Source organism: Antechinus flavipes, chromosome 2 (genome assembly GCF_016432865.1).
Source record: "Antechinus flavipes isolate AdamAnt ecotype Samford, QLD, Australia chromosome 2, AdamAnt_v2, whole genome shotgun sequence".
In the NCBI taxonomy this organism is placed as follows: Eukaryota; Metazoa; Chordata; class Mammalia; order Dasyuromorphia; family Dasyuridae; genus Antechinus; species Antechinus flavipes.
Window position 1 is genome coordinate 53719901 of NC_067399.1, and position 21061 is coordinate 53740961.

Genomic DNA, 21061 nt, shown 5'->3' on the forward strand with positions numbered 1-21061 from the left:
CTAAATTAACCCATATCTATTTAGTGACCTTTTACTGGCTGATGAATTAAAACTATTGATTTGGGTAGGAGCTATCTAGATTTAATACCAGTCTCTGTTGTTAATGATAAAATTTATATTTTAACTAGGTTTCTATATGTGTTAAAAAAAATACCAAAGTTTGCACACCTTCAGTAATATTTATTAAACTTTCACTATATGCTGAGCACAATGCATATTTTGAATTTCAGCAGCACTGACCTTCTTGATGTTCTTTACACAAGACACTCTATCTTTTGAAACCCTGCCTTTTCATTTCATGCTCAACATGAGAAGTTTCCTTTCTCCCCTTTGCCTTGTGTCATTCCTGGCTTTCTTTAAGACTCAACTTAGATTCTACATTTTGTAAGAGGCTTTTCCTAGTGGACACTTTCCCCTCTTCCCTATGAAATACTTGCCATTTACATTATATATATCTTTTGTGAAAAGATTCTATGAAATTAAAGCAAGGAGAAGGATATACATGATGGGGGAGGGAAGAAGAAGGGATGAATAGTTATGCAAAGGTTCACAGCTGAGAGGTAGAATCCCATGTGTAAGTAACTTCAGGAAGGCTAGTGCAACTGAAACATAGAGTGCATGTGAAGGGAGAACTGTTGCAAAGCAAACCTTCTTAAATATAAAAATTCACATAAAATTTCTTGGGCAAAAAGGAGTTGCAAGTATAAAAGTTTAAGAAACCCTGTTGTAAAGTACATTGATTGCATACAGAATTTAAAAATTAGCAGTTAAGTTTCTCAAAGAACCAAATGCCTTCTATAAGTAGTTCTACAATATTTGTGTTATTTGTATTTAGGAAAGGTGATAGAAATAGGTTGTTTTCATTTGTTTGTGCTTGTTAAATTATTGTCTTTTTAAAATTATAGCTTTGGGAGCCAGATAGATAGCCCTATAGTCAGGAGGATCTGAATTCAAATGTGGCTTCATACACTTAGCATTCATTAGTTGTGTGAACCCTGGTCAAGTCACTTAACCACAATTGCTTTGTGGCCCCCCAAAAAAATTTCTAGCTTTTTGCTTCCTTGTATTTATAAAAGCCATATTTAACAAATCCTTGCTTGGTTTTTCACAAATATACTTTTATCTTTGTAATTGCTGCCTCCAATAAAGATCACATTTTTATCACTGACATAATTTTGGTCTGTTGATTTTACTTGCCTATTTCTTTCCATTTAGGGTCCTTTAATTCCACAAAGTTTTTCAAAAGTTGTGAAATAGGTGTCTCTAACAATTTATTAGGCAGGTGACAAGGTGGGTAGAACACGAGGCCTGATCCTAAATAGGATCACAAAGTGTTGGACATAACTAAAAATGACAGAACAACAAAAAGTAATTTATTGATCACTTTGAGTCTTCTTTTGAAAATTGTTGAGAGCAAGATAGTTGATAATATTATTATTGCACTTCAGTTTAATTTCAGAATTTTTTTTCTTTTGCAGTGGGTGTTGAAAAGATAGAACTGAAGGGATTATCGCATAAGAAAAATGAAAGAAATGTTGAATGTTCCTTTGAGGTAAGATTTTTAAATTCTCTTTTGTTCAAAAAGATGTGGAAAGTATTTTTTTGAACTTCACAAAGATTATCAGTGCAACTGCTTTATTTTATTATGTATTTTATGGGGCCTCCCACATTCTGGGCTCCCAGTTAGCCACCCTAAATTCTAATTGTTTATGTATCAGAATCCTCTATGAACCATAGCTCATTATTGCCTACTGATATACTTTACTTTTTAAATTAGTCAGTAGGATTACACATTTTGATTAGAACAAAAGCATTTTAGTAAATGACAATATAATTAACATCATCATAGGATAACTTCTTCTAAATTATAGCTCTTCCCCAATAAGCCTTGAGCTTTCTCTCTCACAATTGCAGTATATGCAATTGGAAGAGTAGACTTTGGTCAGTAGAGACATCCACACCTGAGGAACCTGTAAAGAAATGCTTATGGAGGATCGGCCTTCACTTTTGATTTTGCAGAGCTATCATTAGCTTCTCCTTCTCTTTGCCTAAGCTGTTCTCCACTGAGCCAAATTGCTTTTAGTTTATTCTCTATGGGGTTTTATTTTCTATTCTCTCAGGTTGCTAATTATCACCCAATATCCTCAAGAAATTTAACCATAGATGATATAGCAAGGTCTTTCATCAGCTCTTTTAACCACTTTGAAATCCATGTTGCAATAATCAAATAACAAATTTGTGAAGAACATAGTGCCTGGCCCATAGGAAACACTATTATAAAGTCTTATTTTCCTTCCCTCTTGCAGCTTTCCCATTGCAAACACCACACCCCTCTCCACACACACACACACACACACACACACACACACACACAGAAATCCTTTCTACTAAAAGAGAAGAGGCTATAGATCTCTCTTTGGTAGAGGTAAAACAGTTTTAAAATCTCTTAGACATTGTTTTTCAATAACTGAAAGATTCTACAACAGTAAATATCATAGATGATCATCTCTATTACCATCTTGTCCTTGCCTGCATCCCTAGCCAAAAAAAAAAAAAAAAAAAAAGTGACCAGTAACTACTGATCTTGTGAAATCTTTGAAATCATTGAGAATGATTTAAGCCTATATTGAGTGTATTGGCTGATGAAAATATGAGAACAGAATTAGGCAAATTTACAGAAGATGTAAAACTTTTCTATAGTAGAATGAATCAACAAAGACACATAATTCATTGAAAAGTATGTTAGTAGATTAGAGCAATTGTTTGAGTTTTAAAGTTTCTCTAGTTTTACCTTTTATGATCTTTTAAACCAGATAGAAATACTAACCTTTGTTATCACTGATAGGCCACTGATATGGGAAGCTCCTGCTTTTATTTCTGATCCTCCTGAATGAGAAGCTGATGCCCCAGGTAGTAATCTCTGATAGAATTCATTGTTGAATTCTTTGCATTGAGAAAATCATCATAACCTCAGTTAGTATATCCAATTAGAAAGCCAAGTCATAATGTCAATCCCTGAAGTTATATTTCCTCTATAAAAGTCCCCTACTCTGCTGTAATTCCTTTGCCATCTCTTTTCAGGGTACCAAATCAATTTTGGAGTTAGCCTACTGGTCAGTAACATATTCCTACTTCATGGAATTTCCCCCCTTAATGGTGTCATCCTTATGATTACCACTAGGGAACTTGTCTTCTCTCTTGTTAATTGCTAACAAAACAAAACAAAAAAAACAACTTTTCCTTACTAAAAACCCTTATGGATTTAACCCATTCTTATAAGCATAATAAAATAGATAGATACATAGATAAATAAATGAAAACTAAAAATAAAGGAGATTCCTTATCAGTTGGGGATGGACTAAATAAATTGTGACAGATTGAAACAGTCCTATGTTATAAGAAATGGTACATATGAAGCTTTCAGAAAAGAATAGAATTGCTTACTTGAACTTGACAGAAAGTGAGATAGCCTAGATAAGGAGAAGAGAAAAAGGAAGAAACTAAATACTATATAATTGTATTGATTACACTTGGCCATAGAGAATAGTTGCAGAGGTCTATGGGTGTGGAATATTGCATATTTTTAAAGAATGATTTGGTGTGTTAGTTTTATATAACTGCTTTTTCTTCTTTTTTTTTTTAATTTTTATTACTTTGAATAGCTCACTTATCACTTTGAACCTCACAGAAGGTATCACAAAAAATAAGTCTTTAAATAAAAAGGTTTTTTTTCACATGGGAAAATTTTATTTTATTTGAAAAACTTCCCTCCAATATTATCTTCTTCAGTAGTACTAGATAAATGAACTGTTACTATATTGCTGCATATAGTAAAGTTGGTGATCATTTAGTGTATAAATCTCCAAATAATTTTTGGCCTCGGGAAACCAACTTAATGATCCCAAAGGTAATTGAATTTATGAATTATGTTTGTTGATGAATCATTCTCAATAATTGGAGAAGAATATAACTATTGTGATCATGCTATTTGGAGAGTCATAGTGTATTTAATAGAAAGTTGGCCTTGGAATCAGCAAGACTTGGATTCAAGTTCCATTTCTCAAACATACTTAATCCCTATGTCCTTACTGAACAACCTCTCTTATTTTGAGGTTCATGCTATTCATATCTCCCAGCTAATCAAAATCAAAATCCTGTAAGCAGTTGTCTACAAACGTCTATGTCCCTCTTCTTCCTTTCTCATGAATTTTAACATATAGATCAGTTTTTCTCTTTTCCCTAAGAAACTTCAACATATCTATATCTCTGTCTGTGTGTGTGTATATAATATACGTATTCTCAAACATCCTGACTACTTGTAGTTCCTCAATTTACTTACCTCACACAAACTACTTCTCCATCCTACCACAGCCACACACAAAAATAGTCATATCCTTAATCTTTCCATCACCCATAAATATACCACTTCCAAGGTCAAAAAATCTGAAATCCTCTTATCTGACCAGAAGCAATTGTCTTTTCACTCTGCCTTCCCTTGTAAAACTTACTCTTCTTCCTCACCTTCAAACTCCTGATCATTCAGTTCTCTCCTTGGTCATCTCCTCTACATTGATTACTACTCTTTGCCCATCTTGACCCCTTAGTGAACCAATTCAACTGTATACTGTCTTCATCTCTTGAATCTGTAACTCTCTTATCACATCACCAGTCATTAGTCATAGGTCAGATGCTATTTGACGAATCCATTGTCTATACTCATTTCAGGGTCACAGTACAAGGACGGAGAGGAGCACTAAAGCACGTGTCCAATCAGGTTACCCCATACCCCCACTCAATAAACTCCAGTGGCTCCTATCAAAAATAAAATGTTCTGTTTAGCATTCAAAGATCTTGTAAGCTTCCTCCTACCTTTCCAGTCTTTTTATGCCTTATTTTCTACTATATACTCTTTGAACTAGTGGCACTGGCCTCCTGGCTATTTCACAAAAGACAAGACATTTCTTGGCCTTGGGCATTTTCTCTAGTTGTCTTCTAGGTTTGAAATTACCTTACTCCTTATCTCGACTACTCACTTCCTAACCTTTCTTTGAGTCCCAGCTAAAATTTTATATCCTATAGGAAACCTTTCCTAACCCCTTTTCATTCTAATACTTCTCCTCCTTTATTTTTTTTATTTACCTTGCGTAGCTTGATTTGTTTATATTTGTATGTTATCTCTCCCATTATATTGTAAGCTTTATGATGATAAGAACTGTTTTGCTGCTTTTTTTTTTTTTTGTCTTTGTCACTTAGCAAATTGTCTGGAACATAGTAGGTGCTTAATAAATGTTTATTGATTGATTGAGAAACTCCTCAGTGCTCCACATAATAAATCTCTGCTTTGGTAGGGAGAGTTTACTCACTTAGAGAATTCTCAATACTCATAAAATAATAAGATGAAGAGTTCCTGTTCTCTTGTTCCCCCACCCTTCCCTCCAGCTCCCAAAAGTATTTGGAACTAGAAGGGATCATCTAATAATATAAAAGTTTTTTCTTGCATGCATTGTTGGTTTTTACAACTTATGTTTTAAATGTCTCCAAGTTGGGGTTCGTCATCTTGCCTTCAAAGCGGCTAAATAATATGAATTGTTATTAGTTTTTTCAGTCATTGTGAATTACAGAAATTCGGGCCCTAATATCCCTTTAGGATATTAGGTACTCAAAACCCCCTAAATTTTTATTTGTCTTTTGTATTTATGTCATCTTCTCTGCCAGTGTTATCTGTATAATTCTGTCTTCTAAATAGCTATCTTGTATAAAGAATTTCTTTTAAGGGATAATTTTTTATTTCCTTAATACCAATTAATGAGAAGGAATATCATCTTTCAAAATCAAACTATGATATGCCTAAATCTGACAGACTTTTGAAACAAAATATTATGATATATTAATGTGTGAATAAGAAGTTGTAATTTACTTTGGAGACCTTCTATCACATCTGAAGAGGTAGCAAATGTGCTTAAAGAAGCTAAAGAGATAGATGACTAGATAGACACAAACACACATGCACGTGTGTGTGTGTGTGTGTGTGTGTGTACATAGCTATATAAATATTTCTATACATGGATATATATGTATATAGATAAATATCTATACATATATCTGTAAACCTTCCTGAAATTCTGATGTCCAATTTTGATGGAAGTGGATTTCTTTGACAAAGAGACCTAACTGAGTTTCAATTGATAAATGACGGACAGAAGCAGCTACACCCAAAGAAAGAACACTGGGAAACGAATGTGAACTATCTGCATTTTTGTTTTTCTTCCCGGGTTATTTATTCCTTCTGAATCCAGTTCTCCCTGTACAACAAGAGAACTGTTCGGTTCTGCAAACATATATTGTATCTAGGATATACTGCAACATATCTAACATATATAAGACTGCTTGCCATCTTTGGGGGGTGGGTGGAGGGAAGGAGGGGAAAAATTGGAACAGAAACGAGTGCAAGGGATAATGTTGTAAAAAAATTACCTGGCATGGATTATATCAATATAAAGTAATTATTAAATAAAAATTAAAAAAAGAAAAAGAAAAAAAGAAAAGAAAAAGAAATTCTGATGTCCATTTATTTGGTACAGTTTAATTTTAGGTCATGCTCACTTTTCTTTTTCTTAAAAAGCTTATGCCCCAGTATATAATGGAGAAGTATATATGACAGATAATTTTCAGTGATGTAGAGAGAACTGGTTAGAATGAATATTCCAAGGACGTTTTAGATAAAGAGTGTTTTATAAAATACAAGCTTATTGTTTAAGCAAAATGTTCATCATGAATTCTTATATTATACTAGGAACAATTATTCACTGAAACATACAATAATTAAATGGACAATGTTTAGATTAGAAGTTGCTACTATCAGTTAGTACACCCTGATTTCTCCCTTTCCAAAGCTGTAGCTATTTGTATTTTCCATATTTAACATGGTATTGCAACTTTGATTTGCAAGATTGTTCTCATTAGTGGTAATATCCATTAAAGAATTTTTAAAAAAGAAAAAACCCATAGTAAAAAGTACTAGCCACTTTGCCTTTCAAAACCATATTTAATTCTAAGAAGACAAAAAAATTCCATGATAATAAAGTAAAATAAAAATTTGCCCTTTTTTTGTATCACTGAGATGGGAGAGAATTAGTAAGAATGAGGATCTATTCATTGAATAGGTGAATCCAAAACATTTTTGCATAAATAGACTTAGTGTTTGGCAATCCAAAGTCTAATTAGATTTTGAATTATTATTAATTATTATCATTAATAATGCCAGGAAGCAGCATTTCATAATGCCTTAAGAACCAACCTAAAAGTCAGCCTCTGACATGATATATTAACTTCTTGACCATGGACAAGTCACTTAACATCTTGAGATAATTCTGTAAGACCTATATCCCCATAACCAGGTTCTGAATTTGAGAGTTCACATCTGGTCTCTTCATGGCCTGAATCCCTTCTTACCCCATAAGAAAACACTGATTCTGCCCAGAAACACAAAACAAAGGGAGAGTAATTAGAGTAAAGGATAGACCACAAGAGCAGCATCCAATCATAGGGTGTTGAGTAGAAAGAGCTTCTGTTTTAGAAAAAAAAGACTGGATCCCTAACTGGAGTAGGCATTCTACTTTCACTCAGTCAACAATCATTTATTAAATGCCTATTACATGCCATGAACTGATAATTACATGCCATGAACTGATATTAGACGTACAAAGAAAGGTAAAAGACGAGAAGGCAAGTCCTTGTCCTTCAACTCACATGTAATCTACTCTATACAAACAATCTATATATACAGGATAAACTGGAGATGATCAGCAGGGGGAAGGCATTCTTACTCAGGACAGTTGGAAAGACTTATTGCAGAAGGGTGGCATCTTAACTGAGACTTCAGAGAAAACCAACAGCAGCAGAGGAGGGAGAAAATTACAGACATGAGGTGTAGTACAGACATGATGAGGGAAATGGAGTGTCCTGAGCAAAAAAAGCCATGTCGTGGATCACAGAATATCTGGAAGTGTCCCATGTCAAAAACCAAGAAGGATAATAAGGTACTAGGCTAGAAAGAGCTTTAAAAACTAAAAAGAAGATAATAGGGAGCTAATTGTATTGAGTGAATAGAGGAGCAAAATAGACCTTTGCTTCAGAAGATTAATCTGACAGCTGAATACAGGATGGCCTGGGATTGAGAAAGACTTGGTCATGGAGATCAACCAGAAATCTATTTCAATAAAAAGGAAGAGAACAAACATTTAAGTACCTACTCTGTGCCAAGACATTACAAATATTCTCTCATTTGATCACAACAATCCTGAAAAGTAGATGCTATTATTATCCCCATTTTACAGTTGAAGAAAGTAAAGGAAACAAAGGTTAAATGACTTGGCCAGGATCACACAGCTATTAAGTTTCTGAGGCCAGATTGAAATCAGGTCTTGACTGAAGAAGCACTAAGCACTGTGCTTCTGAGATGTCTCAATAATCAAAGTATGAGGTGAACAGAATGTACACCAGAGTCAATAGGAGAGAAGGGAGCAAATATGAAAAATACTACAGAGATAGAAACACAGTTTGCAATTGGATATGGAAGATAAGAGAGGGAGGAATAGAAAATTATATTTAGTCTACATGCCCGAGTTATTGGGAACATGTGATAACCATCTGAAATAACGAGGAATTTTGGAGAGTATGGAGGGTAAAATAAGTTCGGTTTTGAACATGTTGAATCTAAGATAACACAGGACATCTAGTTTGGAGATGTTCAATAGGCAGTTGGGTATGTCAGTCAGGAAATTTACACATGAAATAACAGAAGTGAGAGAAAGTATGGAGTTAAAACTGGTTCTTAGTAAACCTCTAGATGAATTCAGAATACAGAAGGAATAAATACATATGTATATATTAGAATAGAATTCAGATTAGAATAGATGGGAAGATAAGGGCCAAGCAAAGGAAAACTTAGAAATGAGCACAGCAAAATATCATTCACTAAAACATGAAATGGAAGGGGAAGTGAAGATTTTTAATTATTCTTTTGACTGGGAAGGAAAGAAGAGTCAAAAGAGAAAAAATAGATGCCATTGTTAATTTCTTTTTTATTCATGTAGTAAATTGAAGGGACTTTGGATAGGGCAAGTTAGGCAGAAATGGGTTAGAATTGAGGGAAATAGACAAGCATCAAAATGTAGGTTAATCAAAATTATTTACAAGGAAAAAGTGCTGATTTAAAAGAAGGAGGTGGTAAAGAACAATACAAAAGTAATAAAAAGTGGAAAGCCCAATCTTCATCATCATAACCTAAGGTGTAAATAGATTCAACAATCTAGTGAAACCAAAGTGGCAAAATGCATAAGAAACAAAGCCAAGCAATCTGCTGTGTACAAAAAATAGTCTCCCCAAAAAATAAAAAAATAAACTCTTCTTAATGGCAAAGTGAGTGGAAGCTAAAAAGCCCTCCTCCCATAAATTAACTAGATTTAAACAAAGATAACCAGACCAAGTGTGTATGGGTGACAAGAAGTTTGGAATAGGGTCTAGCCAAAGATTCCTAAAATATGAAGTTGTATTTTTCTAACTCAAAGTTCAGAAGTCTGTGTAGTTGAGTCAAGAAAGGCCATAATCCTTGCATCAGAACACTCAAGCACAAGTTATCCTCCATTTTCCTCTTCACTGCATGGAATTCAGTCTCCAAAGCAGCACCCTAGCCCCAGCCACTCCTTGAAATAATTACCTATTCTGTAGTTAATACAAATCAGTTTTTCCAAACAATCCATAGAACATTTCTTCTTAAAGTGCACAGAGACTAGTCCTAAGCCAACGCAAATCCCAATTAAGAAAATGTTCATGATGTGTGTGTATCCATATCTGGGCGGGGAGGGAATAAATAAATATGTATATACATATTGATACATGTTGACATGTGTATACATATTGACATATACATTTTTGTGTACATATATACATCTACATATATGTGTGTGTGTATGTTTAATATAGACATCAGGTAGGGGTACTCTAAATGTAAACTGAAGTTTTAGAAGAGTTCTTTGGGGGACAGAATCAAGAAAGTTTGGAAATTATAATTGAAATAAAAGTTATAGAGAAAATCACAGAATATATAATTCAAAGAAAAATAGTAAAAATGTAAAAGGAATCTTACAAAGGTAACAAACTCATTGAAAATTAACTTGGGTCGGAAATCAAAGGAAAAAATATCAAAAATATAAGGTATCTTTTTTTAAAAATGTAAGAATCAAAAACTATCTGGAAACTTTTTAAAAACCCCTAAAGACCATGTTTCAAGAAATCATACATAAAAATTGTTCCACTATATTAGACCAGAGGGCAAAGTTAAAACAGGAAAAACTCAGTGGTCATCTCCTGAAAGAAACCCAAATAAAATTTCTCAAGACTTTCATAGGTTAAATCCAGAGTTTTCAGTCTGCAAGCAACCAGAAAGAAAAATTCCAGTACCAAGGAATCCCAATCAAGATCTCACCTAAGAATCCACAGTTACCATTCCAAAAGAGAAGTTTTCTTGGAATATAATATTCCAAAAGACAAAAGATAGTAGATTCTTACCTAAAATACCCAGCAAAGCCTGAGCATAATCCTACAGAGGAAAGAGGGTTAGAGAGATGTAAAGTAGAAATAGATCTTTACTGAAATAGAGGATTTTACTTATTCCTGAAGAAGATACCAGAACTGAGTAGTTACCATGAAATTAAATGCATTCGTCAAGAGAAACCTAGAAAGGTAAATACAATAAATTGACCAGTTGGAGATGATTATACAACGATGGTGTTTTTATCCTAATAGAAGAAAAAACATCCACTCAATGTCTTTAGTCCTCAGAAAGGGAGTAAATAAGATAGCATCCAGAACTATTTTGTTATATTTTGATGTTCTTAAAAGAAAAAAAAATGGAATAAAAAAGGAATGCACTTGAGAAAGAAGATGAAAGAGACTAGAACTATTATCTAGAATAATCTTGATGCTTAGAATGACTAGAAATATGGAGAAAGATGAGGGAAAAGAGCATGCATTTAAGATTATGCACATGAACCCCACTGTCATATTAATTGGACAAACTGATTAAAATATGCATCTGCATGCACAAAAAGTTTGATATAGAAATACATTAAATTTAACAGATAAAACAGGGTCAGGAAGATAGGGGAGGGCAGATTCAGAGAGGTAGATTAGTCATAATCTATTTTCAGAGGGTACAAAGTAAATGGAGAATAAAAGGAAAGAAAGAAAAGCTATAAATCTGTGAAAGAGGTGGCAGTAGGAATCTGGACAAGGAGAAATAGTAATAGAACAGAAGCATACAACATCGAATAGAGCTCCAAGTCTTTTAACACCCATTTCTTTGTGCAATAAAGAGAAGAGAGTGGGGAAGGTATAAAAAGATAGGAAAGAAGAAATACAGATTTTATTATCAAAACTGTGAACGGGATGAATTCAGTCATAAAATGGAAGAGAGTTACAGAATACATTAGAGAGCACAACTCAACAGTGTTATTTAAAACAAACAAGCACACTGAAAAAATAGATTCACACAGTTAAAATAGGGAACTGGAGCAAAATCTGTTAAGCTTTGGATGAATTTAAAAAACAGTAGTCACAATCTCAGATAAGGCATAGATAAATATAGCCTTAAAAGAGGTTAATAAAGAAACATTATTAGGTTTAAAGAGACCATAGACAATTAACATCAGTACTTGATACATGTATATATTCAATATATGCAAGTACAAATATAAAGAACCCATAATTCAAAAATACAGAAATTAAACATTTTAACTGGCCAAAATGCAATAAAGAATTATGTTAAATAAAAGGTCTTTGAAGAAAAGATTAAAAATTATTTGGAGAACAAATAAGAATTTGAATCAAAGAATAAAACATAGAAACAATAGAATATTTCAACAACAAAAAATTATTCTCCTTCACCATTTGCACCTCCTTGGTCAAGGATCTTTTGAAGTAACATACAGCCTGATTTTTCCACACTTTAGATTGGCCTTCAATCAGTTGTTAAATTGACCTTCCTAAAATGGTATGTACATGACAACTTCATCCCACCCCAAATCATTTAACTGCAGTGATTCGCTATTATCTGCAGGGCCAAATAAAAAATCCTCTGGTTTTTAAAGTCCTTTTTCTAACCTGGCTACCTTCTTACTTTTTCCAGTCTTTTTAGACCTTATTCTCTTCCACAAACTCCTCATTCTAGTGATATTGGTCTCCTTGTTATTTCTCATATAAGAGACCCTACCTCCTGACTCTGGTCTTTTTACACTGGTTTTTCCCCCCATATCTTGAATCTCTTTTCTTCCTCAGCTGTCTCCTGGATTCCTTTAAGTCTTAGCTAAAGTCCCACCTTTTGCAAGAAGCTTTTTCTGATCTGCTTTAATGCTAAGTACCCTTTCTGTGTTAATTATTTTCTATTTATCGTATATATATTCTGTTTGAACATAACTGTTTTCATGTTCTTTAGACTCTGAGATATCTAAGAGAAGCAATTTTTTTGCTTCTCTTTGTATAACTGGGATTTAGCACAATGTCTGGCAGATAGTAAACACTCAATAAATGCTTGCTGACTTGACAGCAATCCGACATATCAAAACTTTTTAGCCAAGGCTATCAAGAAGAAAATTTCCATTTCTAAATACTTTCATTAATGGGATGGGAAGGGGAAGAAGAGAGACATCAACAAATGAAGTAAAAATGTAACTTAAGAAAACTAGAAAATGCACCTAATTTTAAAACCTTGACAAAATATACAAACATAGAAATTGAAAATCAAAGAATATATTAACAAAATTTAAAATCTTTTGACTTGATTAAATAATAAATAAAACAAACTTTTAAAAAAACAAATTTAAGAGATGAAAATATCAAAAAATGAAAAAGAAATAAAAGGAAATTAAACTTTCAAAGGTCAAACAATTCCAACATTTCATAAACTGCCAAAAAGAAAAAAAAGGAAATGAGAGGCTATTAAATTCTTTCAGTCATACAAATATGGTCTTGATACCTGAAGAGAAAGAAAATTACAGTATTATTTCTAATCAGCATCAGTGCAGAATTCTAGTTTTAAAATAGTGGTAAAGAGGTTACAATGATGCCATCAAAAAAGGCTATGCGCTATGATCAGGTAAGAAGTTTCATAAGTTTGGTTTAATATTAGAAACAATTACAGGGGCAGCTAGGTAGCGCAGTGGATAAAGCACCAGCCCTGAAGTCCAAAGGACCTGAGTTCAAATGTGGTCTCAAACACTTACACTTCCTAGCTGTGTGACCCTGGGCAAGTCACTTAACCCCAATTGCCTCAGCCAAAAAAAAAAAAAAGAAAAGAAAAGAAAAGAGAAATAAAGAAAAGGAAAGAAACAATTACAAACATACACTACATTTATAACAAAACAAAAATTCACATATCAGTAATTTAAAATTTTTTACAACGTATAAATGTTTTAAAAACACTAAAAAGCAATGAATAAAACAGACCTTTCATATGGTAAATTGTATCCACCTAAAACCATAAACCAGTGGATCTTTCTATAAGAGTAGGGATAAAAAACAAGTGGTTCTATTATCATAACTATTAACATAGTTTCAAGAATTGCTTGTCACAGTAATCAGACAAGAAAAATTGAATAAAATCTAAGCAAAAGAAAAAAAATGATCCTTTTTTTAGATGATAGGATGGTTTACTTAGAAAATGCTCAAAGTCAACAACAAAAAAATTAAAACAATCATTTGAGAGAAACAATATAAAATTAACTCCCATAAAACTTAGTAGGAGAAGAAATTTCATTCAAAATAACTACAGAATATTCAAAATATTTAGGAATTCACCAACCAGGATATACAGAAATTATATGAATATAACTACATAAAGCACTTGTTAAAAAAATACAGACATAAATAAGTAGAGATTACTTTTTCATTGTTTGCCCATATCGATATTTTAAAATAGTATTATCTAAATTATTCAGTTCCAAATCAATGAAAGACCAAAAGATATCTTACTAGAAAAAAAAATTAATCTTGAGAAACAAAAAGGTCAAGAACCTCAAATAATGGGGAGGAGGAAGGAGGAAAAGAGGAAGCTGTAGTAATAACATATTCAAACTATACAGCAGTAATCAAAATTATTTGATACTATCTAAAAAAATCCACAAATAGAATTAGTTTATATCTCATATATGTAAACAAATGAACATGGTAATTGATAAACATAAAGATCAAAAACATTTACTATATGACAAAAGCTGGGGAAATTAAAAAGTAGTTTGGTAGAAACTAGACTAGGATCATCACAACACACCATATGACTGTAACCTATTCAACATGTAAAGGACTGCTTGCCATCTGGGGGAGGGGGTGGAGGGAGGGAGGGGAAAAATCGGAACAGAAGTGAGTGCAAGGGATAATGCTGTAAAAAATTACCCTGGCATGGCTTCTATCAATAAAAAGTTATTATTATATATATATATAATAAAATGAAACTAAGTAAAAAAAAAAAAAGACACACACACCATATGACACAAATTCTAGGTGTATCAAAATGGACATCTGACTTTTAAATATAAATGGAAATATTAATAGTGAAATGATAAACAAATTAGAGGAAAATAATCCTTGCAGCTATGGATGTGTTAAAATTAGAATCATGAAACATAAAATGGATAATTTTTGATCACAAAGTTTTTTTTTAATTTACAAAACATATGCATGGGTAATTTTTCAATATTGACCCTTGCAGACCTTCTGTTTGAATTTTTCTCCTCCTTCCCCTCATCCCCTCCTCTAAATGGCAGATATTCCAATACATGTTAAATATATTAAAGTATATGTTAAATCCAATATATGTATACAACTTACACAGTTATCTTGCTGCACAAGAAAAATCGGATCTAGAAAGAAAGAAAAAAACCTAGAAGGAAAACAAAAATGCAAGCAAACAATAACAGAAAGAGAGGAAATGCAATGTTGTGGTCCACACTCATTTCCCATAGTTTCCTCTCTGCAAGTAGCTGATTCTCTTCATTACTATGTACAATGTTCTCTTGGTTCTTCTCACTTCACTTAGCATCAATATATTTAAGTCTCTCCAAGCCTCTCTGAAATCATCCTGCTGGTCATTTCTTACAGGACAATAAAATTCCATAACATTCATATACCATAATTTATTCAGCCAGTCTCCAATTGGTGGGCATCCCCTCAGTTTCTAGCCACTACAAACAGGGCTGCCACAAACATTTTGGCACATACAGGTCCCTTTCCCTTTTTTAAGATCTCTTTGGGATATAAGCTCAGTAATAACACTGCTGGATCAAAGAATATGATAACTTTTTGAGCATAGTTCCAAATTGCTCTCCATAATGGTTGAATTTGTTCACAATTCCACTAACAATGTATCAATGTCCCAGTTTTCCTACATCCCCTCCAACATTCATCATTATCTTTTCCTGTCATCTTAGCCAATCTGAGAGGAGTAAGTGGTATCTCAAGAGTTGTCTTAATTTGCATTTCTCTGATAATGATTTGGAGCACCTTTTCATGTGACTAGAAATAGTTTCAATTTCTTCATTTGAAAATTGTCTGTTCATATCCTTTAACCGCTTATCAATTGGAGAATGACTTGATTTCTTATAAATTTGAGTAAATTCTCTATATATTTTGCAAATGAGGCCTTTATCAGAACCTTTGAAGATCACAAAGTTTTTGCACAAATAGAGTCAGTCAGTGCAGGAGAAGCAAGGCAGCACAGTGGGTAGAGCATGGGCATTAGAGTCAGGAGGACTAGAATTCAAATGCCACCTTAACACTCACTAGTTTCATGACCCTTGGCAAGTCATTTAATCCCAATTGCCTTGCAATCCCCCCCAAAAAAAATCTAAACAAACAAAAAACAATGAATAGATTCAGTGTAGTTAAAATTAGAAGGAAAACAGTTGGGGAAGGGGGAAGGGAATCTTTACAACAAATTTCTCTGACAAAGATGTCCTCTGTAGAATAAAACATACTTCTTTTGTCTAGCTTTTAAAAGCCTTTCATAACTAAGCCCCAACTATCTTTACAACTTCATTATATATTTTTCTTCTACTTTGTGATTTAGCTAAACTGGTCTTTTCTCTGTTCCTCACTCCCGTTGTTTCCCATGTGCCTGGAACTCATTCTCTCATCTGTGAAGCAATTTTCATATCTTCTTCCACCTATCATTATTTTTCCTCTCTAATTACTTTGTATGTAACTTATAGGTATAGGTATTCATATAGATTTATCTGTGTATCTGTGGTTTCCCCATTAAAATGTAAGTACTTTATAAGTAGGGTTTGTTTCATTGTTTATATCCCCTGGGCCTCTAAACCACTGCGCCTGGCATATTACTCTTCATTAATGCTTGATTGTTTTGTTTTGTTTTTTTAAATTTGTGCAAACAAGGTGGCACTCAGGTTACTGAAGAAGAGAAAGGAGGAAATTGATATAAAAAATTGTTGTTCAGTCATATGCAACTTTTTGTAACACTGTTTGGAGTTTTTTGGCAAAAATACTAAAGCAGTTTGATTTTCTTCTCCAGCTCATTTTACAGACAAAGAAACTAAAGCAAATAGGGATTAAGTGACTTGCCCAGGGTTCCACAATTTATGTGTTTCTGAGGCCAAATTTGAGTTCAGGTCTTCTGATTCCAGGCCCAGCATTTCTATCCACTGAACCACCTAGCTGCCTAATAAAAAAATTAAATATCTCTCTTGGGTTTCAAAAATCAAAATATGAATCATTGATAGCAATATTAATCCCACCATGTTTTAAGATTTTTATGGTTATTTTTATAATAAATTTGAAAATTATAGATTACTTTTTTGGGGGAAGGGAACAGACATTTGTTAAGTACCTATTATGTGTCAGACACTGCACTTTACAAATCTTATCTCATTTAGTTCTCATATCAACCTTAGGAGATGAGTGCTTTTAAAAAGAAACTGAAGCAAATAGAGGTATCACATAACTATTAAGTATCTGAGACCTAATTTGAATGTAGGCCTACCCCTATCCACTAGCAACAACTTGCATACACATATGTTCTTTAGAGATACAAAACCCAGGTCGAATTGAACTAAACTAAAATTTAATTAGGAAATATTTAACAAAGTAAATGAAAATACAGTAAAGCATAATATTTATATATGGTTTTCTAAGTAATATAATCTGCAGAGATTCTTTTGTCAGGTGCTCCTTTCTATTTGAATTTGACATCACTAATGTGTTATGTTATCATGTTTGTTTTCCGTTTTTTTAATCCTAAATCCCAGATGGGTTAAAACTTGAAAGCTAGTTCTTAAATTCCATTCTCTGTTTCTAATCACCTCTTGCTTTGATCTATATCTGAAAACCAAATATTACTTTTCTCCAAATAAGATGAAAGGTCATTTTGTGTAATAATATAACATTGTTTTATTTGTAAATATGTTGGATTCTAAAATATACCTTCTGCATCATCTTTTTCTAAATCAGGGGGTTTAAAATTTACTATTTTTTTCATGTTTTACTTTATTTTCTCTCAAATTTAAAATATTACTTTTGTTATTGATCAGTCATATCTGACTCATCATGATCCCATTTGGTATTTCTTAGCAAAGATATTGGAGTGATTTGTCATTTCCTTCTCCAGCTCATTTTACAGATGAGGAAACTGAGACAAATGAAGGTAAATGGAGAGACTTGCCCAGGATCACTCAGCTAGTGACCATCTGAGGCCATATTTGAATTCCGGTCTTCTGGCTCTGTCTACTGTACCACCTACCAGCTTACTGCTTAATTACTACTTAGCAATATGGGGGAAAAAAATCAAATCAATATCTGAATGTAAAATTAATATGCATTTACGCACATATAAAATGCCTAAATTTCACCATTTTTAGAATATGCGACTTTTCTAAAATCACTAAGGAGAAGAATAGGTAAAGTGTTTCCTTATAGAAAATAGCTTCCATTTCACATTAGATAAGAAGACCACTAATTAGAAGGAAAATTCAAAAGCAGACCAAAAGGGCTCTTCATTCCATCTGTATTATATTATATACTAGTGAATTTCTCCCCACACTGACCTTTATAAAATGAAACAAATTTACATGTTAAGTATCTCCCAAAGTAAAAGTTTTTCATTCTAGAATCTTCCCTCTATCCTTAGCAGAGAAATCAAGTTATCTCTATCCTAAAATTAAACTTTTTTGAATAGCCATGTTGGTTTTCTCTTGAGAACAACCCCAAGAGCTCTGAATATTTTACCTTATTTACATATTAAGGTTATCATTCATATTTGATATATATCACCTTGGTCATCTTCTAGTTCTTTTTCTTCTTAGTATAAGGCAAAGATTAGCTGTCTGAAGAAAATTAGAAATTTAATTGAGAATTAGGATAAGGAGTAGGTAAGCATCTAAAATTTTGGACAGTATGAGAGTAGCTTGAGGCTAAGAAAAGGTGGTATTTATCTGCTTGATGGAGTTGACTGAAAAAACCTGAGATCTTCTTGCCTTCCTTGAACAAAGGCAAGGCTTTGCTTCAAAGCTTTTCATCAGACAGTCTGAAGCCACCTGCGACTCTAAAACTATTGCCCTAACCTCTCTCCCAACGTGCTCTAATTAATTCGGTCTCCAACTAAATACTCTGGGATAATTCTGCCTTCAAGCTGAATCTATCTGGACTGCAATAACCTACTTGATCTCACTTCTCAATGTTTAGTTAACATATTCCCACCCCCTCCTTTTCTTTCCATCCCCTCCTTCTCTTCTCACCTTCTTATTCTCCCCACCCCAGGTAGCCTGAACTCATGGCTGCCACTGTGCAAACTCCAGCTAAAGATTTTTAGAATAGGAATAATAGAATGGGAAATCTGCTGGACAAGACAGGAAGAATCACTTTTGTACATATAAGAGTTTGCCGTGGCAAAGGGAAAAGACTTCTTGTAAAACAGAAATTGAGGAGGAAAGAATTGTGGAAGGCATCTGGTTGATGTGAGGTTTCCATGATGGTACTCTCTCCTGATTTTCCTTACTCTTCTTTCTCAGTCTCCTTGTTTTGTTATTTTTATTAAATGTTTATATTCAAAATATATGTTTAGATAATTTTCAACATTCACCCTTTCAAAACCTTGTGTTACAATTTTTTTTCCTTTCCTTCTCCCCACTCTCTCCCCTAGATGGCAAGAAATCCAGTATGTTAAATATGTGCAGTTCTTCGATATCTATTTCCACAATTATCATGGTGCACAAGAAAAATCAGATTAAAAAAGGAAAAAAAATTGTTTCTCAGTTTCTCTTGAGGTGACAACCACTAACTGTAGATGAACCTCAGTGTTCTGTCATGGAAACCTTTCTCTTTTTTCTCCATCTATACTGTTTCATCTAATCTCCGCTTGAATCTCTGTGCAGATAATTCTCAGATCTTGTTTAACGCTAACCTCCACACTTAGATCTTTAACTTCTTATATAAGATCTCAGATTGGATATTCTATAGACATCTTAAATTCAAAATGTTCATCTTTCCCTCCATATCTTCTTCTCTTACTTCCTCACCATCCTTCCAGTCACCCAAGCTTGTAACCTAGGTGTTAATCCTTTTCATCTTCTCACCCCATATTCAATAATTGGCCAGGTTCTGGAATTCCTTGGTCATGTGGCTCCTTCCTACCTTTCCAGTCTTTTTTTTTTTTTTTATAGACAGGTTACATTCCCCTTTTTGTTGTTATATTTTGAGTTTTGTGTTGTCTCTGACCTCTCTCCCTACTCCACATTAGAGAAAGCCAACATTTGATATAGATAGACATGTGTAAATACTATTTCCAAATATTAGTTCTTTCTCTGGATGTGAATAGCATTTAACTTCATAAGTCCTTCATAGTTGATTTGAATGATCATATTACTCAGAATAGCATAGTCATTCACAGTTAACTCTTTTAATATTGCTGTTACTGTATACAGTATTCTTAGTTCCGCTTGTTTTATTCTGCATTATTTCATGAAAGTTTTTTCCATGTTTTTTTCTAAAACCAGCATGCTCATCATTTCTTATAGAATGGTAGTATTCTATCACAATCATATACCACAACTTAGTTTAAAAAAAAAACTTTTAAAATACCTTTCCAAAATGCCCATCAATTGGAGAATGGCTGAATAAATTGTGGTATATTTATATTATGGAATATTATTGTTCGGTAAGAAATGACCAGCAGGATGATTTCAGAAAGGCCTGGAGAGACTTACATGAACTGATGCTGAGTGAAATGAGCAGGACCAGGAGATCATTATATACTTCAGCAACAGTACTATATGATGACCAATTCTGATGGACGTGGCCAACTCCAGCAATGAGATGAACCAAATCAGTTCCAATAGAACAATAATGAATTGAACCAGCTACACCCAAAGAAAGAACTCTAGGAGATGACTAATAAACCATTACATAGAATTCCTAATCCCTATATTTTTGTCCACCTGCATTTTTGATTTCCTTCACAGACTAATAGTACACTATTTCAAAGTCCGATTCTTTTTGTACAGCAAAATAACTGTTAGCACATGTATACTTATATTGTATTTAATTTATACTTTAACATATTTAACATGTATTGGTCAACCTGTCATGGGGGGGAGGGGATGGGGGGAAGGAGGGAAAAAAATTGGAACAAAAGATTTGGCAATTGTCAATGCTATAAAATTATCCATGCATATAACTTGTAAATAAAAAGCTATTTAAAAATAAAAATAATAAAATAAAACAAAATAAAATATTAAAAAAAAACAAAAAACAAATACCTTTCCAGTTCTTTAAACTTCCCTTCTCAACCTCCTACTCTTTCCTTCCAAAATCTAGTGACATTGGCCTTTTTGATGTTTCTTGCACAAAATCCTCCAATCTCCTCCAGGCATTTGCATTTTTTATTAGCTAACCTTATAAAAAGAGCTTTCCTTAGTTCACTTTGAATTTATTTCCAAATTTCTCTGTATATATCTTGCTTGTATAGTTATTTGCATATGATCTCCCCCATTAGTTTTTG

General features: G+C 33.2%; 1 protein-coding gene across 1 annotated transcript in view; it reads left to right on the top strand.

Annotated features, from left to right (window-relative positions):
• ZCCHC14 (zinc finger CCHC-type containing 14) overlaps positions 1 to 21061 on the top strand; it is a 117687-nt gene that overhangs the window by 64526 nt on the left and 32100 nt on the right. Inside the window, exon 3 of the mRNA XM_051974804.1 lies at positions 1479 to 1552. Within this exon, the coding sequence (XP_051830764.1) occupies positions 1479 to 1552 (74 nt within the window). The remainder of the gene's footprint in view (positions 1 to 1478; positions 1553 to 21061) is intronic.